The sequence below is a fragment of the Hyla sarda genome, chromosome 1 (genome assembly GCF_029499605.1).
Source record: "Hyla sarda isolate aHylSar1 chromosome 1, aHylSar1.hap1, whole genome shotgun sequence".
In the NCBI taxonomy this organism is placed as follows: Eukaryota; Metazoa; Chordata; class Amphibia; order Anura; family Hylidae; genus Hyla; species Hyla sarda.
The window spans coordinates 381651535-381679088 of NC_079189.1; the positions used below are offsets into that span (position 1 = coordinate 381651535).

The 27554-nt window shown below is 42.7% G+C and overlaps 1 protein-coding gene across 2 annotated transcripts in view; it reads right to left on the reverse strand.

The window, feature by feature from the left end:
• Positions 1–10240: 10240 nt before the first annotated feature.
• LOC130307919 (fructose-1,6-bisphosphatase isozyme 2) overlaps positions 10241–27554 on the reverse strand; it is a 40042-nt gene continuing 22728 nt past the window's right edge. For both annotated transcript variants that reach the window (XM_056552205.1, XM_056552206.1), the window contains exons 6-7: positions 27062–27181; positions 10241–10497 (exon numbers count right to left, since the gene is read on the reverse strand). In XM_056552205.1, coding sequence (XP_056408180.1) covers positions 10303–10497; positions 27062–27181 — 315 coding nt within the window. In that variant the 3' untranslated portion in view covers positions 10241–10302. The remainder of the gene's footprint in view (positions 10498–27061; positions 27182–27554) is intronic.

Consider the following 27554-nt stretch of genomic DNA (forward strand, 5'->3'; position numbering starts at 1 on the left):
GAGGTGGGTGGGGTGCAAGGCCAACATGGAGGTAGCCACTCCCCCGTATGTGCAATACAGACAAAGAATAAGTCAGCCAGCACTTTAGTTGATACCAAACTATTATATGGACCTGGCCTACAGGTGCACGCTACTAGGCTAGATATACAGCAACAGAAGAATGCAGCAGCACACTGCCAGCACAAGGATATAGGTGCAACATGAATATGCAGTTAAAACATGGAGAGCTATACAGCTATGGTGTAATAGATGCAAATGTGAAACTATGAAATAGTGAGGCACTTAGCTCGCAAATTTGTCTCGGCCGGCGGTCAAATAGCTTGGACCGTCCCACCGCGATAAGGTAGCCTCCTTGGGACGGACCCTACACTGTGAATATGCCTCTGTGTGAACAGTTCAGTAAGCATGGCAGGATCTGGAACATCCAAGCCACCTTATATACACACCTGATAGAGGTGGGTGGGGTGCAAGGCCAACATGGAGGTAGCCACTCCCCCGTATGTGCAATACAGACAAAGAATAAGTCAGCCAGCACTTTAGTTGATACCAAACTATTATATGGACCTGGCCTACAGGTGCACGCTACTAGGCTAGATATACAGCAACAGAAGAATGCAGCAGCACACTGCCAGCACAAGGATATAGGTGCAACATGAATATGCAGATAAAACATGGAGAGCTATACAGCTATGGTGTAATAGATGCAAATGTGAAACTATGAAATAGTGAGGCACTTAGCTCGCAAATTTGTCTCAGCCGGCGGTCAAATAGCTTGGACCGTCCCACCGCGATAAGGTAGCCTCCTGGGACGGACCCTACACTGTGAATATGCCTTTGTGTGAACAGTTCAGTAAGCATGGCAGGATCTGGAACATCCAAGCCACCTTATATACACACCTGATAGAGGTGGGTGGGGTGCAAGGCCAACATGGAGGTAGCCACTCCCCCGTATGTGCAATACAGACAAAGAATAAGTCAGCCAGCACTTCCAGATCCTGCCATGCTTACTGAACTGTTCACACAGAGGCATATTTACAGTGTAGGGTCCGTCCCAGGAGGCTACCTTATAGCGGTGGGACGGTCCAAGCTATTTGACCGCCGGCGGAGACAAATTTGCGAGCTAAGTGCCTCACTATTTCATAGTTTCACATTTGCATCTATTACACCATAGCTGTATAGCTCTCCATGTTTTAACTGCATATTCATGTTGCACCTATATCCTTGTGCTGGCAGTGTGCTGCTGCATTCTTCTGTTGCTGTATATCTAGCCTAGTAGCGTGCACCTGTAGGCCAGGTCCATATAATAGATTGGTATCAACTAAAGTGCTGGCTGACTTATTCTTTGTATTGCACATACGGGGGAGTGGCTACCTCCATGTTGGCCTTGCACCCCACCCACCTCTATCAGGTGTGTATATAAGGTGGCTTGGATGTTCCAGATCCTGCCATGCTTACTGAACTGTTCACACAGAGGCATATTCACAGTGTAGGGTCCGTCCCAGGAGGCTACCTTATAGCGGTGGGACGGTCCAAGCTATTTGACCGCCAGCGGAGACAAATTTGCGAGCTAAGTGCCTCACTATTTCATAGTTTCACATTTGCATCTATTACACCATAGCTGTATAGCTCTCCATGTTTTAACTGCATATTCATGTTGCACCTATATCCTTGTGCTGGCAGTGTGCTGCTGCATTCTTGTGTTGCTATATAAATATATATACATTATATATATATATATATATATATATATATATATATATATATAAAAAATACGTAAATGTTAAAATAAGTAAAAAAAAAATGTATAAAAATATGTGTATCTCAACAAGCATTTTCCAAGGTTTCATTCAAACCATCGGGAAATAAAGTGGAAAGGGAGAAAATCCAAAAAGCTTCTCTATTGTTTAGTCTTTGCAAATGGTTATGGGTATGTTCTGGAATGGTTTCAAGAATTGTATCGGTAATCGGAAACTCAGTAATGAATTTACTAGGGGCAATTAGATTTCTCAGATTGGGAGATCTACGGAACGCAATACCTGGTTGATGCGTCATTAAACTTTTCATAATGGGATGATCCTTCAAAATTGACCAATGTTTAGAAAAACATTTTTTTATGTTGCTTGCAACACAAATAAAATCAGTTATAAAGTTAAATTTATAGGAATTATTAACCACTTTTCTTCCCGATGTATTGATGGAGCTCTCCCTTACCAGAGCTTCTTGTGATATATTTTTTACCCTATTAAAGGCATGTGTCAGAATCGGTTTAGGATAACCTTTTTCAATAAAACGACTGCGGAGAACATTAGACTGTCTTATAAAATCATTTGTACAATTTTTTCGGACACGTAAATATTGACCGTAAGGTAAATTTTTTATCCATTTAGGGTAATGGGAGCTATTGTAATCTTATAGAATATTCACATCCACCTTTTTGAAAAAGGTTTCAGTGGAGATTTTTTCCAGATATGTCCTTCTTAATAAGTAAGTCCAGGAATTCTATCTTGTCTTCAGAATACTGTAAGGTAAAGGAGAGACCCCACTTATTGGAATTAAGATGGGTAACAAGTTGTTCAGCAAAGGTATGAGTACACGACCAAATAAAAATCAAATCATCTATGAAACGTCTATAAAAAATAATATAAGGACTAAATTGAGGGGACTGTGCTATATGCAGGGACTCGAATCGCCCCATTACCAAATTTGCGTAACTGGGGGAGAATCGAGTCCCCAAAGCACAGCCCCTCATCTGCCTGAAAATAATATTATTAAATTGGAAAGAGTTATGCTCCAAAATAAATTCCATGGCCTCAATTAAAAATAGACCTTGAGCGTCATTAAAAGAAGAATCATTTTTAAAGGTATCGTGTACAGCTTTTAGACCTATGTGGGTAGAAATATTAGAATAAAGTGCACAAACGTCAAGGGTGATAAAAGACTCAAAAAGGGAAGTTCTCTAATAAGTTGTGTGGAATCTTTAAAAGGGTACTCCGGGGAAAACCTTTTTTCTTTTAAATCAACTGGTGCCAGAAAGTTAAACATATTTGTAGATATTTGAATATCTTTGGAACTTGTTTGGAGCTGCTTATCTACCATGCCCAGGGAGATTAGCTACAGTTCCATTGGTTGTAAACTTCTTGATAATGTTGTGCACTGAGGACAAAGACAAATCTAGATCTCTGGAGATGGACTTGTAACCTTGAGATTAATTATATTTTTCCACAATTTTGCTTCTCAAGTCCTCAGACAGTTCTCCTCTCTTTTTGTTGTCCATGCTTAGTGTGGTACACACAGACACACAATACATAGACTAAGTGAACTTATCTCATTTTTATCTGCTTTCAGGTGTGATTTTTATATTGCCCACACCTGTTACTTGCCCAAGGTGAGTTTAAAGTAGCATCACATGCTTGAAACAATCTTATTTTTCCACAATTTTGAAAGGGTGCCAATAATTTTATCCAGCCCATTTTTGGAGTTTGGTGTGACATTATGTCCAATTTGCTTTTTTTCCTCATTTTTTTGTTTAGTTCTAATACACACCTTGGGTTCAAATTCCACTAAGGACAACAATAAATATAGAGTTATTATTATAATGACGTCAGCAAAGAGAATTCCAAAAAGAAAAGAATTTCCTCTGTAGTATTCAGCAGCTAATAAGTACAGGAAGGATTACGATTTTTTAATAGAAGTAATTTACAAATATGTTTAACTTTCTGCCACCAGTTGATTTAAAAGAAAAAAGGTTTTCACCGGAGTACCCCTTTAAGGTATGATGGTAACGGTAAAACAAGTGGTTGGAGAAATAAATCAATGTAATGAGATAAATTACTAGTGAGAGAACCTATAAACGCATTGCATTGTGGGAATAAAGAAACACTTGGTTTTATCCTGGTCTCAGCGCCCGATTTACTCTGCTGGTGTTTGAGTACATTTTCTTATATCGGTATTTTCTTATTTCGGTTTGGTTTATGTCTGTTTCCAGCCTAAAGAAACAAAATACAGTGATCCCTCAACTTACAATGGCCTCAACATACAATAGTTTCAACATACAATGGTCTTTTCTAGACCATTGTAACTGAAACCCAAACTCAACATACAATGTACAGACAGTCCAGATCTGTGAAACGTGTTAATGGCTGGAAGAACTGACCAATCAGAATGGACATTTACTGGTAAAACACCTGCATTACTGAAGTGTATGCCCTGAATTCCTCTCTGGTAGCGCCTCCCTACAGTACGGGGAGGTATTACATGTTCTGTACTACTCTTCACCTTTACCACAGTTAGCTGCTCCTTTGGACACCAGGTGAGGGCGGCTCCATTTTACATTTTTGGGACACTGTGTGTACTGTACAGGACCGTGAAGAAGCTCCTGTCCTCTACATAGACAGTGATTACAGCTCCCAGAAGATCTTTATTACTTTTATATGTAAGGATTTGCTTTATCTATATTAGTCATCTACTTATTTTTGTTTAATCCTCGCTTTTTCCTATTTTTGGATGACATTTTGGGGCTTCAGAACCAATTACCAGGTTTCCATTGAGTTATGGTCTCAACATGCAATGGTTTCAACATACAATGATTTTCCTGGAACCAATTAATATTGTAACTTGAGGGGCCACTGTATGACTTACATGATTGACTTCTATTTTAATATGTTAATCCTTCCAGTACTTATGAGTCGCTGTGTGCTCCTGAGGAAGTTGGGTAGTTCTTTCTAGTCTGACCACAGTGCTCTCTGCCGACACCTCTGTCCATGTCAGGAACTAGGAAAGAACAACAAAACTTCCTCTGAGGCATCTGATTAGTACTGGAAGGATTGACATTTTTATATAGAAATAATTTACAAATTTGTTTTAGTTTCCCATTTAATTTTAAGTTTAACTTAATCTGATTTAAAAAAAAAAAAAAATTCCTGTGGAGTTCCCTTTTAAATATTCTGCCAAATGTGCCGTGTGAATATACTCATATTAGTCATGAAGTAAAGAGAAAAATCCTTGGCAAATGCTGTAGGTACACAAAGAAAGGCACACACAAACGCTTCCCTTAATTAGAAGCTAAATTTCCACTAGTGTTGCTTACTAGTGTTGCTCGCGAATATTCGCAATGCAAATTTTATTTGCGAATATCGCATATTCGCGAATTCGCGAATATAGCACTATATATTCGTAATTACGAATATTCGTATTTTTTTTCCCCACAGTACACATCACAGTGATCACCTCTCTCTGCTTCCAGCTTGTGTGGTGTAAAGAAGGCTCTAATACTACTGTGTGAGACAGGTGAGCGAATTTTAGCATATGCGAAAATTAGCATATGCTAATTTTCGCACATGCAAATTTTCACACATACGAATTTTTGTATATGTTAATTTTCGCATATGATAATTTTCGCATACGCAAATTTGCGAATATGCAAAAAAAAAAACGAGAATATTACGAATATGCGAATATTCGTGAATATATGACGAATATTCGTCCATATATTCGCGAATTCGAATATGGCCTATGCCGCTCAACACTATTGCTTACTTGAAATAGCAACAGTCCAATACAAATATATCCACAAGAGAAAGGGTGTCAAGGGCACTCACCAGGCTTCAGATGATTCACTTTATAGTATCTTTATTCATAAATGAAGAAACTGCATAACCCCGAAACATCATTGAATCTCCACCATATTTCACTGTAGGTACTGTGTTCTTATCTTTGTAGGCCTCATTCCATTTTCGGTAAACAGTAGAATGATGTGCTTTACCAAAAAGCTCTATCTTGGTCTCATCTGTCCAAAAGACATTTTCCCCCGAAGGATTTTGGCTTACTCAATTTCATTTTGGCAAAATGTAGTCTTGCTTTCTTATATGTCTGTGTCAGTAGTGGGGTCCTCCAAGTCTCCTGCCATAGCGTTTCATTTCATTTAAATGTCGATGAATAGTTTGCGCTGACACTGATGCTCCCTGACCCTACAGGACAGCTTGAATATCTTCGGAACTTGTTTGGAGCTGCTTATCCACCATCCGGACTATCCTGTGTTGACACCTTTCATCAATTTTTCTCTTCCATCCACGCCCAGGGAAATTAGCTACAGTTCCATCGGTTGTAAACTTCTTGATAATGTTGCGCACTGTGGACAAAGGCAAATCTAGATCTCTGGAGATGGACTTGTAACCTTGAGATTAATGATATTTTTCCACAATTTTGCTTCTCAAGTCCTCAGACAGTTCTCTTCTTCTCTTTCTGTTGTCCATGCTTAGTGTAGCACACACAGACACACAATACATAGACTAAGTGAACTTCTCTCCTTTTTATCTACTTTCAGGTGTGATTTTTATATTTCCCACACCTGTTACTTGCCCAAGGTGAGTTTAAAGGAGCATCACATGCTTGAAACAATCTTATTTTCCACAATTTTGAAAGGGTGCCAATAATTTATTTTTGGAGTTTGGTGTGACATTATGTCCAATTTGTTTTTTTCCACCTTTTTTGGTTTAGTTCCAATACACACAAAGGGAATAAACATGTGTATAGCAAAACATGTGTTACTGCAATCCTTTCCTGTGAGAAATACTTCATTTTCTAGAAACATTTCAGGGGTGCCAACATTTATGACCATGACTGTATACTCATATTAGTATTAATTACATATAAACTTTGCTCAGATTGATAAATATGTAAACACGCAATCTACCCAATGTAATGATGGTCTGCAGGAGCAAAAGGAAGTGAATTACCTACACCATGCTGCCACTGCAACCCAGCCTAATATTCCTAATAACAGGATTGCAAATATGTTGCTATAGGTTTGATTATGAATCTCAGAATTGCGTGAGCCCTGAATATGAACACGGATGCCTCTCGCATTGCGTGAAGATATGTACATGATCGATTAAGATCTAAATGTATTTCATGACAATCACAATACCAGAAATACAGGTTAATTGGTTCATTCTCGGCGAACAATGCCAAGTGTTCTGAACCATCCAAACGTGACAGCATTGCTTCATTGTCTGAGTCAGCACTTCTGTGTGAGACAAGGCAAGTTATTAACCCTTTTAGGTCAGACAAGACTTCTCTTCCTGTAAGCACTTCTCATGTGATCTTTGCACATTGCTTCACACAAGGAATGCATGAATCTTGCCTGTACAGGCTGTGGGGGGAAGATGATGATAACAGCAGCTGACAGGGAAGTCAGGCATGAGAGTGCTCCTCCCCTGTTTTCAGCTTCTTCTGTTTGGTGGACATAGAATGACAGATTCACAATTCTGCTGGCTTATTTCCACTGGAACATCAGTTTTCTCTACAATCTTGTTTGACAAAAGTGACATGTTACAGCTGTGCTTTAGGTCACAGAATAAAATGTCTACCTAGTGCTGTGTTTTCCTACCAGGGTGCCTCCAGCTGTCGCAAAACTACAACTCCCAGCATGCCCAGACAAAACAGAGACTGTCTGTGCATGCTGGGAGTTGTAGTTTTGAAACAGCTGGAGGCCATCTGATTGGATCACACTGGCCTAGTGGAACATATTTCTCTCTCACAGAAACAATTGGGTCATTGCCACAAACATAAAGCTATGTTCACACATAGTATTTTGGTCAGTATTTTGAGGAATAACCAGGAATGGGTTCACAACACAGAAAAAGTAGCAGATCTTTCCAATATAGTTTTTTTTCTGTGTCAGTTCCACTCCTGGTTTTGGCCAAAAATACTGACCAAAATGAGTTGAAATCCAGTTCATTTGATATAAAAATGCTTTTTCATATACACATAAAAAAAATATATATATATATATATATATATATGTAGAGGGTGAACCACCATTTACCATCCTCATCTTTTCACTGGAGCAGGTAGTAGCTACGAAAAGGAGAACCCAGAATATTTGTGTTTAACATGCATGGACCATCAATTTATGTAAGAATGTGTGGTGTCCCGGTACCGTATTACATACAGTACCTAGTGTAGAGGTCCCCAAAGTCAGTAACTACGCTCAGGTAGGGTCCCTCAGGTGGGACAGCCCCTAGTCGCCTCTCCTCAAGTCTAATTCTCTAATATTAATACGTGTATATATTTAATAAATAATGTATATCTAATTTAATGTAAAGTACTTTTGGTCATGTGACCATGTTAAATATCCTCTATGGTATGTTGGAGGACCTTTGGAGGTCCTTGGGTCACATGTTACCCACAAATCTTTGTAATGGTGACTAACATCCGTATGGACCAATTAGCACTAGTCCAGCCCCTGCCTATATAAGGGAGCTGTAGCCAATTATCGCTCTCTTGGGTTGCTGCTCTCGTGGATGCCGGACTAGCAGGACAGATCTGCGCAACTTGCAAAGACACGCTAGGCCTGAAAAACCTACCGGCCTCAGCTGAACTAAAACCGTGAGTTCTAAACTACCCCCGCTAATGCTATCGTGACTACTGGACCGCAACTAAATCCCCTAAATCCAGTGGAACAGCGCCTAATACTTAAAGACTCTAAATTGCTAAAGTCGCAACCTTTGTCAATCTCCAAAGAAGCAGTTGTATGCATAGAGACTGTTCAGTTTATGAAGCTTGCAGAAAACCTTCAGTAAAAGTTATACCTGTTTCAGAAAACTCTCCGGTTGTGGACATTCTATTATTATCTACCTCCCTATCACTCTTGGGAAGGATGGCGGTAGGGCAAGCATTACTGAGGAGCCCTCACCCTGGCGTCACGAATAGCAAGGGTTAACAAGCACCCTTTAATCACCGCACAACTACACTCCCCATACCCTACATCCCCCAGGCTATCACAAATGATAAATACCCTATGATCAGCCTTATATCAGGAAGCTTTTTTGCACACAGGGATTTGCCAAAGAAGGCAACTTATTTAAAGAGGCTTTCTTGCTTTATGAAAAATTTGTGCATTTGCAGGGGATAGTAAAAGAAATAAAAAATAAATAAAAATTTTAGACTTGCTCACTCCTAGTCCAACACTACGCGGAGACCCTGACAGAAGTGTCCCAGTGACATCCCAGAACTGTACACAGGGCGCTGCAGCCAATCAATTGTACTTCTTATGGTAGCTCCCTGAGGCCAGTGATTGGCTGAAGAGTCCTGTGCACAGTGACTGTGCGCTTTAAAAGGAAACAGCAGGGTCACGTGTACTGATCTGAATATACAGGTAGATAGAAACAGGGTAACCTGCACTAAATGCTTCTTAACAGGTGAAAATCAATGCAGTTGTCCTGGAGATATTCATCTTGTTGCTATAAAGGTCTTTTATTTATAACTGCAATGGAGGTGGCTGCTGCTGTTTGTGCAATGCTTTCTCCCATCCACTCTCTTGATCACCCCACCTTCATAACATATTTATCCTCTCTTCCTCAGCATGCCATGCATTTGGTGGAGTTATGGGCACAAGGGGCAGGAGAAAGGATTGCACATACAGCAGCAGTTGCCTTCAGTGCAGTTATGAAGAAAATACCATATCAACAAGATGAATATGTCCTGAATGCCAGCACTAAATTTCACACAGTAAGAAGTGTTAGAAACAGGGTCACCCGCACTATCTACCTGTATATTCAGGTTAGTGCTGGTGGTCCTGCTGTCAGTTTCCTTTTACGGGTAGGATCACATGCAGCACATCTGCAGCATATTTCACTCTAAGGGAAATCTGCTGTGCAGCAGGAAATATGCTGCAGATTCTGCTATGAGCAAACCTTCAGGGTTATCCTGCTGCAGCCCAGTGTGCACAGTTAGGTTTGGAGGCAGGGTGAGCACTCTGATGTGACTGTGATGTGTGGCCCGCCTCCTAACCTTACTGTTGCAGCGGGGTGGCTCTGTGTGTTTGCTCATAGCAGAATCCACAGCGCATTTCCTGCAGCATATTTCACACTATGTGTGATCCTAACCTACAATTCTGTGTAAGAATACTTAATCCCTACTCCATTCAATGTCTATGGAGCCAGTGGAGATAGCTGAGAATAGTGCTTGACTATCTCCGGCGGCTCAATACAAAATGAATATAAAGGGGCATGCAAGCACAACTGAAACAGACTCAGAGCCCCAATTCAGAGCTCTAAGGAGGTGCCAGCAGTCAGACCCCCCACAATGGGATACTTATCCCCTATTCTGTGGATAGTGAAATAAGCATTCTAAGTATGCACCTTTAATTGGAGTCACATAACCAGAAATACATTTATATAGAAATAATAAAACAGTGTATAATAAAGGACCAAATATCAGTAATGCACTCGAAGAGGTTTAGAACTTCCTTTATGAGTAAGAAACACAGGTACATGAATGAAAAACAAAGGTTAAACACAATTAGCTGCTCTTCTGGTGTTTCCTCACACAGGCCAAGTACTCTTCAACATCATCTGGAGAGCCAAGAATTAGTGGCACCCTCTGATGGATAGACTCCGGCTTAACATCCAGCACTGGCTGAGTTCCCGTGGTTGCCATTCCACCGGCTTGCTCAATAATAAAGGCCATAGGGTTACACTCATACAACAGACGTAGCTGCGAAGGGCACAGAAAAGAAACGGTAAAATTGCACTTTTCTAAATTCACACATTAGGCATATTTAAAGGGAACATGCTTTTTTTTTTTATACATTGACACACAGTACCTGGTCCATGTCACCGATTAAAAAAAATAAAATAAAAGGAATGCTACATTTTACATTTATGGAGCAGCTGCTAAGTGCTGCAGGCACCGTTGGGAAGCTGCAATAGTATAAAAGCAAACATCTGATGGAGGTTGACAAACTTATTATTGTTATATTTCTTGGCCAAGTGTCAAGGAAACAGTGCCAATCTGCTCAATTGTCACAGCCTGTCATGCCTCCTGACTCGTCCTTACATCCCAGCCCTCCTTGATACCTGTATAGAGCAGTGGTTCTCAACCTTTTTTGCCTGAGTACCCCTTGACAGCCCATTCCCAAAATATTTTACCCCCGTATTAGAGACATTTTGTAATGATTATAGTATATTTCATATGATTTACCTTCCTCTATAAACAGGCCCCCTGTTCCTCTCCCTATCTCCCCAGTCCCACGATTTACAGGTGACGTCTTCTCTAACCGGAGTTGTTTTCTTTTCTTCACTATCTGGCCTAGACCGCCATTAAGATTTCTCCCATACAAGATTTCTCCACAGAACCAGGCAAACAAACATTTTAGGCTTCTTACTGCAGTACAATATCCACCTATTTACTAACTCCCCATGTTTATTGTCACACACAGTAATAGTACCCGCTTTGTGTCCCCATAAAGTTGTTAGGCCACCTCTGTGCCCCAAAATATAGCTGTAGGCCCCCAAATGGCACCCAAACTGCCCCCATACATAGTTGTAGGCCACCATATTGTCCAGCTTTGGTGCTCCACCGCTCCTCTGGTCTGGGGACCTATTGCTATAGCTCATAGCAGTAGGTCCCCCTGTCTGCAGGGGCAGAGGAGCAACAAAGCTGATGGTAATTACTGCTGACAGCAGCCCAGTGCCCACGCTTCCCCTTTGCTGTCCGCCTGCTCCGCTCCTCACTGCAGTGACATCAGCCTACCATTTCTTTCAAAGTGGTCCAGACCAGTAACCAGTGGCTGCCATTACTGATTTAATTTTTTTCAAGTACCCCCTGGAGAACTGCTAAGTACCCCTGGGGGTACTTGTACCCCCAGGTTGAGAACCACTGGTATAGAGAGCCCCATACATCAATCTAGGAGTTGCTGGAAAGTGAGGACAATTTAGGAGTCATGCCAGGTTTTGGCACTTGAGCAGCTCGGCCACACTGCCTTGACACTTGGCTAAGAAAAAGAAAATAATAATTTCCCGGGGCACCTCTACCAAAATTAACAAGCAAAAATAAATAAATAAATAGAAAGAAATTTATGCAATGCACAATATCTATTTATTTGTGGGTATGTAGATTACAATGCTTATTTATACAGCAAATCACAAATGACGTCTTCTCTGATCACCGTCGTTCCATTCTCCCTTCCGGACCATTTCTTCCAGCCACAATTCTTCACCGTTAAACATGCAAAACAAACCTATTAGGCTCCACACTTTACCAGCATCAGCCTCCAGATTCCCCTTTTACAAGTGAAGAGGAATACAGGGGCGTATAGGTGTAAAGGGAAAACAGGTGTGTAGAGGTGTGTAGATGGGTGACAGAGGGGTACAGAGGTGTGTACATTGTGACAAAGGGGTGTAGAGGAGTGTACATGGGAGACAGAGGGGTGTAGAGGAGTGTACATCGGTGGCAGAGGGGTGTACATGGGTGACGGGGTGTACATAGGTGACAGAGGGGTGTAGAAGAGTGAACATGGGGGACGGGGTGTACATAGGTGACAGAGGGGTGTAGAAGAGTGAACATGGGTGACAAGGGGGCGTCGGGGGTGACAGGGGTGGACAGGAGTGACATGGTGGTAACAGGGGTGGACGGGGTTGACAAGGATGTGGTCAGTGGGGTGGACAATCGGGGGGGGGGGTGAACATGGGTGAAAGGGGGATGGACAGGGATGACAGAGGGGTAGATAGGCGGATGGCCAAGGTGAACATGGATGACAGAAGGGTGGACAAGCGGTTAAAAGAGGGGTGGACAGGAGTGACAAATTGACTGAATGGGGGGGGGGTGGACATGGGTGACAGGTGTAGACTGGGGGGGGGGGGGGGTCAGAGGGGTGGACGGGGGGTGAACATGTGTGACAGGGGAATGGACAGGGGTGACAGAGGGGTGGCCAAGTTGGACATGGATGACAGGAGGGTGGACACCGGATATATGGGGGTGAACAGGCATGACAGGAGGGTGGACAAGGATGACATGGGGGATAAAAGAGGGGTGAAAGGGGTGCAAAGGGACAGAGGGGTGAATAGGGGGATGGACATGGGTGACGGGGTAGACATGTGTGACAGGGGGTAGACTGGGGCAGACTGGGGGGGTGAACATGGGTGACCAGGATGGACAGGGGGTGGACATTGATGACAGGAGATGACATGGATTGACATGGGTGAGAGGGGGGGGGTGGACAGGGTACAGTACCTTAAGCAAGCCATTTTTCTTCACTACACTGGAATCCACATCTCTCCTCTCTGGCAGGGCACCAACTCAGGGCTCTGGCAGGGCACTCATTCACTGCACTGCAGGGGGAGGGGGACGCTGGGGCACGGGTCACTACACCGGCACGGTAATCCAGCAGAGCACCCCCAGGGCACTCACTGACTGGGCCGCAGGGGGATGCACGCACAGCAAAGCACACACATACTTCCCTTCCTCCCTGCAGCGCCGTAAGTCACACACACGCAGGCCGGGGTGGGAAATTTTTTAATAAAAGGGCACCCTGATTGGGAATCACTGATTTGGATGATCTAGTGAAAGGCAAACACCCTAAAAAGCCAGGTCTACTAGATTACTTCTGGGCATTATTTTACAGTTCATTTATGACATAGCATTTCAGTATATATTATTTAGCATGCCCTGCTAAACATTGTACGGCTATTTGACATACAGAATACTACCGTATTTTTCGCTCCATAAGACTCACCTAGGTTTTAGAGGAGGAGAACAAGAAAAACAATATTCTGAAGCAAACCCCCCTTGTGGCCAGCAGGACCCCCCTTGTGGTTACATACCGGTACTTATCACTACCACTGCCATGTTCTGCCGTCCGCATAATGGAGTCTATGGAGGAGCATGTGACACACGTCACTCTGCTTCCTCTGTAGTGTTGCGTTGGGCGCAGGGGGAGTGACGTGTGTCACATGCTCCTCCATAAGACTCCATTATGCGGACAGGTGAATGGGACAGTGGCAGTAAAGGGGATGGAAGAACGGGGCAGCGGCCTGAATCAGAGGCAGCGGGGCAGCGGAGCCCTTCGTCGTACAGACCCAGGAGCAGGTAAGCTTAGCAGCCTCCCCTCTGTAGCCTTCCCTGCACTTTGGCACACGCATTCATTCCATAAGACGCACAGACATTTCCTTCCCACTTTTGGGGGAGAAAAAGTGCGTCTTATGGAGTGAAAAATAAGGTAACTGCAAAGCTGACCGCATTACAATATGGAAGCTCAGATAAGCTTTCAGCAGTCTTCCAGCAGTTATCAACAACAGACTGCCTGCAGCTCTGGACTTTAACATAGGCCATAGCTCTGTTCAAGATAAGTAATGTAAAAGGTTAACATAATATATGCAACATATCAGTAAACAAATATAGTAAAATGACTAGGACTGTGGAGATGAAGTGACAGTCCGTTTTCGATGGAACCAGTAAAAAATGTACCGATACCAACTCCGGCTTCAAAATTAAACTATCAAATAGAATATGTTGTGATAGCCTGGTGGGGGTGTAGGGTAGTTGGGGTGTTGCTGTAGTATATGAGGGGTTAATTTAACCTTTGTCACTCGTGACGCCAGGGTGAGGGTAAAAACTCTGTAGTGATGCTGGGCCTATCGCCACCCTTCCCAAGAGCGATAGGTGAGTTGTAAAATAAATGGATTGTCCACAGCAGTGCTGAACTTAAAACTTGCAGGAACTTTACTGAAGATTTTCTGTACATTAAGTATCAGTAACAGTCCAGATAACAGAGTCAATATAGACAGCACAGCAGTGACTGACAGTTACTTCGGACCGGAAAGTTCTCTTAAGATTAGGAGGATTGAATTTGCATAGATCCGCTGGATTTAGGGGTTGGATTAGGTCCAGAGATAGCTGGGAATTGTAAGAACTATCTGTCTCTAGCACAGGCCTAGGCCGCAAGGCTTTGGCCTAGTAATTGTCTTGAAAGCTGCGGAGGTCCTACCTCGTCCAGAGTCAGCAACCCAAGAGAGCAACAAAATGGCGCAGCTCCCTTATATGGGCAAGGGCTGGCCGTTTTGGATTGGTCCATATCAGCTGTCACTCACCATTACAATGGATAGTGGGTGATCACCTGACTAGAACCACCAAAAGGTCTTTTAGCAAACCATAGAGTTCTGTGAACCGGGTCACATGACCCGCAGGTCCTGCGAAGCTAAAACAAGCAAGTAACACCATATATTTATATAGATAATATTTATAAATATCAAGTTACTAAGGGGTGACTAGGGGTTAATTAGGGAAGCGAACCCCGACAGTCCTAGGGACTCTAACTTTGGGGACTAATAACTAAGGCACAGTATGAAATACGGTGCCGGGACACCACAATGTTTAAAAAAGATATATACCGTATTTTTCGCCCTATAGGATGCGCCGGCAAATAAGACGCACCCAATTTTAAAAGGTGCAAAATCTAGAAAAAAAAGATTCTGAACCCAACAGTGATCTTCAACCTGCGGACCTCCAGATGTTGCAAAACTACCACTTACAGCATGCCCGGATAGCCAACTGCTGTCCGGGCATGCTGTGAGTTGTAGTTTTGCAATATCTGGAGGTCCGCAGGTTGAAGACCACTGGTATAGGAGGTAATACACACGTGTCCCCGCCGCTCCGGACCCGTCACCGCTGCCCTGGATGTTGCTTCATCGCTGTCGCCGCGTCCCCATGGTGTCCCCGATGCTCCGGACATCTTCTTCCCCGGGATCCACGCTCTCAGTCGCCGTCATCACGTCGCTACGCACGCCGCTCCTATTGGATGACGGGATGGCGTGCACGACGATGTGATGACGTCGAAGGAGAGCGCCAGCCATGCAGGGGATCCCGTCACGGAGCAGACACAGAGGTGGCAGGTAAGGTCCCTCCCGGTGTCCTGTAAGCTGTTCTGGATGCCGCGATTTCACCACGGCGGTCCCGAACAGCCCGACTGAGCAACCGGGTTAGTGTCACTTTCGCTTCAGACGTGGCGGTCAGCTTTGATCGCCGCGTCTGAAGGGTTAATACAGGGCATCACCGCGATCAGTGATGTCCTGTATCAGCCGCGGGTCCCGGCCATTGATGGCCGCAGGGACCGCCGTGATAGGGGTGTATTCGCCGTATAAGACGCACCAACTTTCCCCCCCCCCCATTTTTGGGGAAGAAAAAGTGCGTCTTATACGGCGAAAAATACGGTAATTTATGAAATGTAAAGCTTGTTAAATATTTACTTTCTTATGTGATGATAATTCTGATATGTTATTTTACTATAGTAAATTTGTTATTACACGAGCCATTTATGAAATAGCGTCAGTATAAAAAAAAAAGGGGAGTCTGACAAAGTCTTTACACTTTCATTTTACTTCTCTTCTATAAGATCCCCAGCACAGTGCCCTTTACTACTTTTTAGTGATTTGACCCATGCTTGTAACTATCATAATCTTTTATCTCCTGTAAATCGTATCATAATGGTTCATTTGATTTATGCCAGTTTTTTAATATGGTGCCTAGAATAAAAAAGTGTTTAATATTTACAGGGCTCTAATAGTTATACATTCCTCATTCATCTAAAGACATTTTCACTTTGAAACTTAACATTGTAGACTTCCTCAGTGGAAAAACCAGCATTACAAATTGCAAACAAAACATTGTCATGTGGTATGATGGTGGTGGTGGGAGGGTATAGGGACACGTGGCAGGTTTGCTATTCCAAACCAGGTTGGATATGAGCCCAGTAACTTGTTGTTCAGGTGAACGGTATTGTCTCAGTTCACCCAACAGGAACATTGTGTGTTAAAACAACAACGTCAAGAAGAGAAGCTCACAAAGGAGCAGCCGGATAAAAAAGGGAAAAAAACAAAACTTTTCTTAGAAGCAGCTTGAAATAAAAACACATTTTTCTCTATCAGTGGAGCAAATGTCAGGCCAAGAGTCACAAGCAGCTTGAAGTGCCGTCATACACTGTTCAAACATTATGATCTACCACATATATGGCTGTTTTACTACTATTTTAATAAGCTACACATTCTGAAAGTTTTCAGACCCTTTCACTTTTTTTTACGTTTTGTTATGCTGCCTCCTTGTACTTAAAAAAAATAAAAATAAAATAGTTTCCCCATCATTCTACACAGAATACCCTGTAATGACAAAGTTAAACAAAATGTAATTTTTTTTGCAAATTTAATAAGAGAGTGAATAACTAAATTTTAACATTGACATAAGTATTCAGACCCTTGAAGTTTAGCTCTGGGAGCCTTCAGTTTCTCTTTATCATTATTGACAAAGCATATCAGAGCAAAAACCAAGCCATGAAGTATAAAGGACCAGGTGTAGAGCTCAGAGACAGGATTGTGTGGAGCCACAGATCTGGAGAAGGGTAGATAAATATATCTGCTGCACTGAAAGTTCCCAAAAGCACAATGGCCTCCATAATTCTTAAATGGAAGAAGTGTGAAACCAGCACGACTCCTACGAGAATTGGCCGCCTTACCAAACTAAGTAATCGGGGGAGAAGGGCCTTTCTAAAAAGATGTTCACTCTGACTGAGCTTTAAAGACCCCTTGTTCCACTTCCGGAAGATCAACAATCTCTGCAGCACTACACCATTCTGGGCTTCTGCATTTTTGCTAACTCCAGACAGTCTTTCATGTGTCTTTTACTGAGAAGAGTGGCTTCTTTCTGGCCATTAAAGTGGTACTCCGATAGAAAACTTTTTTTTTTTTATGAACTGGTGCCAGAAAATTAAACAGATTTGTAAATTACTTCTATTAAAAAATCTTTACCCTTCTAGTACTTTTAGCAGCTGTATGCTCCAGAGGAAATTATTTTCTTTTTGTCTTGTCCGCGGTGCTCTCTGTTGACACCCCTGTCTGTGTCAGGAACTGTCCAGAGCAGCATAGGTTTGCAATGGGGATTTTCTCCTGCTCTGGACAGTTCCCGATACGGGCATCAGCTGTCAGCAGAGAGCACTGTGGACAAGAAAAAAAAAGAAAATAAAAAAGAAAAGAATTTCCTCTGTAGCATACAGCTGCTAAAAAGTACTGGAAAGATAAAGATTTTTTTTAATAGAAGTAATTTACAAATCTGTTTAACTTACTGGCATCAGTTCATAAAAAAAACGTTTTTTATCGGAGTACCCCTTTAATGGCCAGAAAGAAGCCACTCTTCTCAGTAAAAAAAGACACATGAAAGCCTGTCTGGAGTTAGCAAAAATGCACTAAAAAAAGACACACAGACTGTGAGAAACCAAAAGTGAACTTTCTGGCCTAAATACTAAGCATCATGTTTGGAGGAAACCAGGCACTACTTATCACCTGCCCAATACCATCCCTACAGTGAAGCATGGGGGTTGTATTGTCATGCTATTGAAGTGGTTTTTTAAGCAGCTGAGGCAAGCAGACTGGTGAGGGTTAAAGGGTACCTCTCATCAAAAAAACTTTTGATATATTATAGATTAATGTATGCAGAATAACTTTACAATTGCATGTTATTAAAATATATGCTTCTTTCTATTAAATTTTCCACTTTGAAGAAATGACCACTAGGGGTCTCCCTACCAGTCCTGGCAGCAAGCATTTCAGACTCATGCTGGAGTCCTAAACACTACGAGCTGCCAGTCTGCTTTGTTCACAAAGGAGAACACTCAAAGCTGCCAGCCTGCTTTGTTCACAGCCTGTTTGGCTGTGAACAAAGCAGGCTGGCAGCTCTGAGTGTTTAGGACTCCAGCATGAGTCAGAAATGCTTGCCGACAGGACTGATCGGGAAAAATACAATAGAAAGAAGCATATTTTTCATTAACATGCTATTGGAAAGTTATTCAACATTCATTAATCTAAAATATAGCAAAAGTTTATTTGATGAGAGGTACCCTTTAAGGGAATGCTGAATTGGGCCAAGGACAGAGATAGTCTCAAAGATAAACTGATCCAGTGTGTCTGTACCTCAGACTGGGCTGAAAGTTTACCTTTCAACAAGACAATGGGGGAGATTTATCAAAACCTGTGTTGAGGGAAAAGTGGTGCAGTTGCCCATAGCAACCAATCAGATTTCTTTTATTTTTCCCAGACCTCTTTAAAAAATTATAGAAGCAATCTGATTGATTGTCATGGGCAACTGCACCCCTCTTCCTCTACACAGGTTTTGATAAACCCCCCCCCCAAAGACCCCAAACACACAGCCAAGACAACACAGGAGCGGCTTAGGGAAAACTCTGTGAATGTTCTTGAGTGGCCCAGTCAGAGCCCTGACTTGAACCCAATGTCTGGAAAGACCAGAAAATGGCTGTTTGTTGACAGTCCCCATCCTACCTAACTGAGCTTGAGAAGATCTACAGAGAAGAATAGCAGAAATTCTCCAAATCCATGTATGCAAACCTCGTGACAACATACCCAAAAGACTGGAGGCTCTAATTGCTGCCCTAAAGTGCTTTAACTAAGTACAGAGTAAAGGCTCGGAATGCTTATGTCAATGTAAAATTCTGTTTTCACACTCATTATGGGGTATTGAGTGCAAAATGATGGGGAAAAAATTTGAAATTTGTTGATTTTGGCTAAAGTCTGCAATATAACAAAATGGGAAAAATGTTCTGAAGATTTTTTGAATGCACTGTAACTAATCAGCAAAAAAAAAAAAAAAAAAAGTGGCCCAAAATACTCACTTCATGTCACCAGGACAGATTTGTATTGACAAATTGCTGTTCTTATTGCTGTAAGTTTGTAAGTCTTATTGCTATAAGTCTTATTGCTGTAAGTGCTGCAGGTTTGTAGTGTCTTTATTCTGCACACCACAAAACTACTCATCTGGATGTTATGTAGTACTGTATCTGGCTGCTAAATGGCTTATGGCAGCACTATATGTTAACAGGTATTTTATGTGGGTTTGGATTGTGCCCTGGTCCTACCTGCCTTGCTTACTAACTACAAAGGCTTATAGGGCACATTGATAGCTGTATGATGGCACACATCTTGTGACCATAGGCACTGAAGATGTAGGGCTGAAAACGAATAAAAAAAATTTGGACTAGAATTCTAATGTATCATTAGGTAAACATTCTAAAACAGGGACATTGTTATATTCATAGCCACTTAAAGGGGTACTCCACCCCTAGACATCTTATCCCCTATCCAAAGGATAGGGGATAAGATGTCTGATCGCAGGGACCCCCGCGACCTCGGCTGCGGCACCCCAGACATCCGGTGCACAGAGCGAACTTCACTTCACGGATGACTGGTGATGTGCGTCGGAGGCTCGTGACGTCACGGCCATACCCCGCTCGTGATGTCATGGCCATGCCCCCTCAATGCAAGTCTATGGGAGGGGGCGTGACATCTGTCACGCCCCCTCCCATAGACTTGCATTGAGGGGGCGTGACTGCGACATCACGAGCCTCCGGCGCTGCACCCGACGCTCTAAACGAACCCCAGGTGCAACATGGAGATTGCGGGGGTCCCAAGCGGCCGGCTGCCTGCTAACAGACATCTTATCCCCTATTGGATAGGGGATAAGATGTCTAGGGGCAGAATACCCCTTTGGGTCCTACCAATCCATAGTTATTCATAGTTTATGCCAGGATAGGCATTCTGCTTGTTGAGATGACCATGAGTAAGGAGACTTTGCTCCACATTTTTTTTATGTGAGAATGTGTCTCTGACCACTTACTATTTTGCACGCTCTTGTGGTAAACAGGTTCCTTACATCTCGTACACTTATCAGTTGTCAGCTGTTCTGGGGTGGATGACTGGGATCATTGACTCATGATATTATTAAGACATAATGTACAAACAAAGTAACTTTTGTCTGACTCAATGAATTTTAGTTTACAAAGTGTGGCAACATTACATAAGTATTGTAGGGTCACAGATCTGAATACTGGCAGAAACATCATAGAAACCGAACAATAAAACACAATGATGTTGTTATGGCTTTATTGCTACAGTATAACTCAGTCCCATAACATTTTGTAACAAAATTATTTTTCTGTGTTTTGGACCCACTCCTGGTTATAAATGAAAATACTGACCAAAATGAATACCAATATTGGGGAATTAATAAAGACTGACATCTAAGATGCTGGTCCAGCCTTAGCACCTGGGAAGTATGCATTGTGGGAAGGGGTTAACATGTTCGTACAACTGGACGTATGCATATGTCCAACTGATCTCCTGCTCTGCACGTGCTGTAGGAGATCAGTGGTGGGACCCAGCTGTCAATCCCAGCAGGGATCCTACCACAGCTGCCAAGACCAAGATCGCACTGGTCTCGGCAGCATTAACCCCATAGATGCTGAGGTTAGTACTGACCACAGCATCTATAGGATTAACAAGGTGAGGGGGCTCCCTCTGTCCCCAACCAGCGTCCCTGCAATGCGATTACGAGGTCCCAATGGTTGCCATGTAAGCAGGAGGACAGCTGATGGCCTCCTGTCTGCCAAGTTCGTCAGCCTGTGAGGATTTTACAATGTCAATGTAATACTAACAGTAAACGGATTGTTAATTAATAACGTAATAATTAAATAAAGTGTAAACAAATAAAATAAATTCCTCCTAAAAAAGCCCTGTATTATCACCAAAAAAATCCTACAAATCTATACATAATGGGTATTGCCACGTTCATAATGACTTGCATAATAAAACAATAATTTATTTTCCCCACACGGTGAACGCCATAAAACAAGCGCAAGAATTGCTCATTTTGGTCCTAAACGCAGAATAAAAATGATCAAAAAGGTAGCATGTATCGCAAAAATGTATCCCAAGGATAAAGCATGCAGCTCGTCACACAAAAGAATAAGCCCTCACACAATGTGGTCAGATAAAGTTATGGATGTCTGAACAGCAACACAAAAAACTGAAAATAAGGATATTTTTTGTGAAAAGAAAAAAAAAACATAAAAGCTATACAAGTTGGGTATTGCCATAAACAAACTGAGAATAACATTATTCTCCATATGAGAATAACAGAATAACAATTTTTACTGCATAGTGAACGGCCAAAAATCAGTAAAAGCATTTCAAAGTTTTTACCACTGAGGCTAGGTTTCCACACAGGTTTTTTTCTAGTGTCTTTTGTAAAACTGCCACTACAGTTTTTGAGCCAAGTTAGACATGAATTCAAAAGGAATGAGAAATATTAAAGAAGGACTAATTCTTCTCCTTCTTACTGGGTCCACTTCTGACTTTGGCAGTGGCAGTTTTCGAAAAAAAAATGCCAGAAAAAAAACTTGTGTGCAAACCTAGCCTTAACCTCTTCAGGACATAGGGCGTATGGATACGCCCTGCATTCCGAGTCCTTAACCCCTTAAGGACTCAGCCCATTTTGGCCTTAAGGACTCAGACAATTTAATTTTTACGTTTTCATTTTTTCCTCCTCGCCTTCTAAAAATCATAACTCTTTTATATTTTCATCCACAGACTAGTATGAGGGCTTGTTTTTTGCGTGACCAGTTGTCCTTTGTAATGACATCACTCATTATATCATAACATGTATGGCGCAACCAAAAAACACTATTTTTGTGGGGAAAATAAAACGAAAAACGCAATTTTGCTAATTTTGGAAGGTTTCGTTTTCACGCCGTACAATTTATGGTAAAAATGACGTGTGTTCTTTATTCTGAGGGTCAATACGATTAAAATGATACCCATTATTACATACTTTTATATTATTGTTGCGCTTAAAAAAAAATCACAAACTTTTTAACCAAATTAGTACGTTTATAATCCCTTTATTTTGATGACCTCTAACTTTTTTATTTTTCCATATAAGTGGCGGTATGGGGGCTCATTTTTTGCGCCATGATCTGTACTTCTTTTTGATACCACATTTGCATGTAAAAAACGTAATACATTTTTTATAATTTTTTTTTAATAAAATGTATTAAAAAAGTAGGAATTTTGGACTTTTTTTCTTTCGCTCACGCCGTTCACCGTACGGGATCATTAACATTTTATTTTAATAGTTCGGACATTTACGTACGCGGCGATACCAAATATGTCTATAAAAAAAATGTTTACGCTTTTTGGGGGAAAATAGGAAAAAACGGACGTTTTACTTTTTTATTGGGGGAGGGGATTTTTCACTTTTTTTTACTTTAACTTTTACATTTTTTTACATTTTTTTTACACTTGAATAGTCCCCATAGGGGACTATTCATAGCAATACCATGATTGCTAATACTGATCTGTTCTATGTATAGGACATAGAACAGATCAGTGTTATCGGCTATCTTCTGTTCTGGTCTGCTCGATCACAGACCAGAGCAGGAGACGCCGGGAGCCGGACGGAGGAAGGAGAGGGGACCTCCATGCGGCGTTATGAATGATCGGATCCCCGCAGCAGCGCTGCGGGCGATCCGATCATTCATTCAAATCGCGCATTGCTGCAGATGCCGGGATCTGTATTGATCCCGGCACCTGAGGGGTTAATGGCGGACGCCCGCGAGATCGCGGGCGTCGGCCATTGCCGGCGGGTCCCTGGCTGCGATCAGCAGCCGGGATCAGCCGCGCATGACACGGGCATCGCTCCGATGCCCGCGGTTATGCACAGGACGTAAATGTACGTCCTGGTGCGTTAAGTACACCTCACCAGGACGTACATTTACGTCCTGCGTCCTTAAGGGATTAAGGACCAAGGGCGTATCCATACGCCCGTGGGAATTCCGGTCCCCACTGCTAGCCGGTTGGGGACCGGAGCCGGATGCCTGCTGAAATCGTTCAGCAGGCATCCTGGCATAATCGCCGCAGATCGCTGGACAATTCAGTCAAATCTGCGGCGATTCTGGGTCAATCGGGTCTCCAGTGACTCAGTGACCCGGAATTACTGGCTGTTCGGGGCCGTCAGAGAACAGCCAGAGCCTGCAGGGGTGAGGTGGCACTGGTGCCACCTCACGATCGCCCTGATTCGTCGGCCGGATTACCGGCCGAGCAATCAGGGCGCCTGCTGTGGGTGTCACTCCCACACCCGCTCCGCCCCTCTTCCGGAGGACGTGAGCGGGTGCGGTATGTGCACCCCGGGTGCTGGGGACCCCGATCCCCGGCATCAATGTTGGGATCGGGGCCCCAGGAGCGGCGGCGGCGGCGACGACGACGAGGGACTGACCTCATGCGGCTGGATCGTTGGAGGTGAGCGACAGCCTCCTGCTGTTGCTTAGCAACAGCTCCCAGCATGCAAAAAGGGCATGCTGGGAGCTGTAGTTATGCAACAGCAGGAGGCAGACCACCACAACTCCCAGCATTCCCTTATGGGCATGCTGGGACTTATGGTTTTGCAACAGCTGGAGGGACATTTTTTCTATGGAAAAGTGTACCTTCAGCTGTTGTATAACTACAACTCCCAGCTTGCACAAACAGCTAAAGTGCATGCTGGGAGTTGTAGTGGTGCATCTGCTGGTTGCATAACTACAACTCCCAGCATGCCCGTTGGCTGTCGGTGACTGCTGAGAGTTGTAGTTTTGCAACAGCTGAAGGCACACTGGTTGTGAAACTTAGAGTTTTTTTTTTACCTAACTCAGTGTTTCACGACCGGTGTGCCTCCAGCTGTTGCAAACTCCAACTCTCAGCAGTCAATGTACACCATGCACCGTACATGCTGGGAGTTGTAGTTTTGCAACAGCTGGAAGCACACTGGTTGTGAAACACTGAGTTAGGTCACAAACTCAGTGATACATAACCAGTGTGCCTACAGCTGTTGCAAAACTAAAACTCTCAGCATGTACAGTCTGTCAGCGCATGCTGGGAGTTGTAGTTTTGCAACAGCTGGATGTCCCCCCCCCCCCCCAAATGTGAACGTACAGGGTACACTCACATGGGCAGAGGATTACAGTAAGTATCTGGCTGCAAGTTTGAGCTGCCGCAAATTTTCTGCCGCAGCTCAAACTGCCAGCGAGAAACTACTGTGAACCCCCGCCCATGCGACTGTACCCTAAATACACTACACTACACTAACAAAAAATTAAATAAAAAGTAAAAAAACACTACATATACACATACCCCTACACAGCCCCCCTCCCCTCCCCAATAAAAATGAAAGCGTCTGGTACGCCACTGTTTCCAAAACGGAGCCTCCAGCTGTTGCAAAACAACAACTCCCAGTATTGTCGGACAGCCACGGACTGTCCAGGCATGCTGGGAGTTTTACAACAGCTGGAGGCACCCTGTTTCGGAATCACTGGCGTAGAATTTCCCTATGTAAGTCCCTAATTTAGGCCTCAAATGCGCATGGCGCTCTCACTTTGGAGCCCTGTCGTATTTCAAGGCAACAGTTTAAGGCCACATATGGGGTATCGCCGTACTCGGGAGAAATTGCCTAACAAATTTTGGGGGGGTATTTTCTGCTTTTACCCTTTTTAAAAATGTAAAATTTTTGGGAAAACAAGCATTTTAGGTAAAACATTTTTTTTCTTTTTTACATATGCAAAAGTCGTGAAACACCTGTGGGGTATAAAAGGTTCACTTAACCCCTTGTTACGTTCCCCGAGGGGTCTAGTTTCCAAAATGGTATGCCATGTGGGTTTTTTTTTGCTGTCCTGGCACCATCGGGGCTTCCTAAATGCGGCATGCCCCCAGAGCAAAATTTGCTTTCAAAAAGCCAAATGTGACTCCTTCTCTTCCGAGACCTGTAGTGCGCCAGCAGAGCACTTTTTACCCCCATATGGGGTGTTTTCTGAATCAGGAGAAATTGGGCTTCAAATTTTTAGGGGTATTTTCTGCTATTACCCTTTTTAAAAATTTAAAATTTTTGGGAAAACAAGCATTTTAGGTAAAAATTATAATTTTTTTTTTACATTTGCAAAAGTCGTGAAACACCTGTGGGGTATAAAGGCTCACTTTATCCCATGTTACATTCCCCGAGGGGTCTAGTTTCCAAAATGGTATGCCATGTGTTTTTTTTTTGTTGCTGTTCTGGCACCATAGGGGCTTCCTAAATGCAACATGCCCCCCAAAAACCATTTCAGAAAAACGTACTCTCCAAAATCCCCTTGTCGCTCCTTCCCTTCTGAGTCCTCTACTGCGCCCACCGAACAATTAACATAGACATATGAGGTATGTCCTTACTCGAGAGAAATTGGGCTACAAATAAAAGTAAAAATGTTGTCCTTTTACCCCTTGTAAAAATTCAAAAATTGGGTCTACAAGAACATGTGAGTGTAAAAAATGAAGATTGTGAATTTTCTCCTTCACTTTGCTGCTATTCGTGTGAAACACCTAAAGGGTTAAAACGCTGACTGAATGTCATTTTGAATACTTTGGGGGGTGTAGTTTTTATAATGGGGTCATTTATGGGGTATTTCTAATAAGAAGACCCTTCAAATCCACTTCAAACCTGAACTGGTCCCTGAAAAATACAGAGTTTGAAAATTTTGTGAAAAATCTGAAAATTGCTGCTGAACTTTGAACCCCTCTGGTGTCTTCCAAAAGTAAAAACTCATCAATTTTATGATGCAAACATAAAGTAGACATATTGTATATGTGAATAAAAAAAAAATGTATTCGTAATATCCATTTTCCTTCCAAGCAGAGAGCTTCAAAGTTAGAAAAATGCAAAATTTTCAAATTGACGGATTTTTCACCAAGAAAGGATGCAAGTATCGACAAAAATTTACCACTATGTTAAAGTAGAATATGTCACGAAAAAACAATCTCGGAATCAGAATGATAACTAAAAGCATTCCAGAGTTATTAATGTTTAAAGTGACAGTGGTCAGATGTGCAAAAAACGCTCCGGTCCTTAAGGCCAAAATGGGCTCCGTCCTGAAGGGGTTAAAGAGACACATGCCAGATTTGAAAAATGGGGCCCGTTCATTACAGCTGGTGTACAAGGAAAATAAATTTCCCCATGTGCCCCTACCATAGAAAGGCCAATATAAGTAAATAGAAAAATATTGTAAAATAACTGAATTTGGGTATGTTCTCTCCAAAGGAAACAGCAGCAATCGCCAGGTCCAGTGGACCTGGCGATTGCTGCTGTTTCCTTTGGAGAGAATGTGAAGTGTACCCGTCTTTGGCGCTCGGGTGGATTACGGGCACATTCCCAGTGGTCATCCAGTGCTGGCTCCCTTTGTGTTTTTACTTGAATTTGGGTATGATCACACACTGTAGGCCCCTGTGTTACACCAGGAGGCACATGTGACATCTACCTTTGCACAACATACAACTGTACAACTGTATTGCATGTGCTGTACATAACAAACAGATGATTCTTATGCTGGGGCAGATCTGTTTTTCCTTAAACAATCAGGATTCATTTGAAAGTGTGCCTAAAGTGTGATACTTACCTTTCCTTTTGGGCTCTTCTCATTTGCTGGATACATGAAAATTCCACCATACACCAGAGTCCTGTGAACATCAGCAACCATGGAACCAACATATCTGGAGCTGTACGGAGCACTGCCATCCTGAAGAGAGAGGAACAGTTTATCCACTTTATTCTGGGTAAACTAATCATGGTATTCTTCATGTATTTTTATAGGATAGAGCCATTGTTAAGCCATGTCTAGAACAACAGCACAACTTGGTTCTAGAGATTTGGTCAGGCTGACTATGGAACTACAGGTGAAACAAACCATGGTTTGACATATCTTACGAAAACAACTGCATTGTAACCAATAAAGATCTTCAGGAACTGAAACCAAAAACAAACTGAAGCACAGTTGGCATGTTAGTTTTTGGAGCTTAGAAAACCATGTGACGTTATCGAGCTAACCCAAAAGTAAGCATATATATGTGCAATGAGCAGTCGCAAAGTCTAGGGTCCCTGATCTTTTGCCA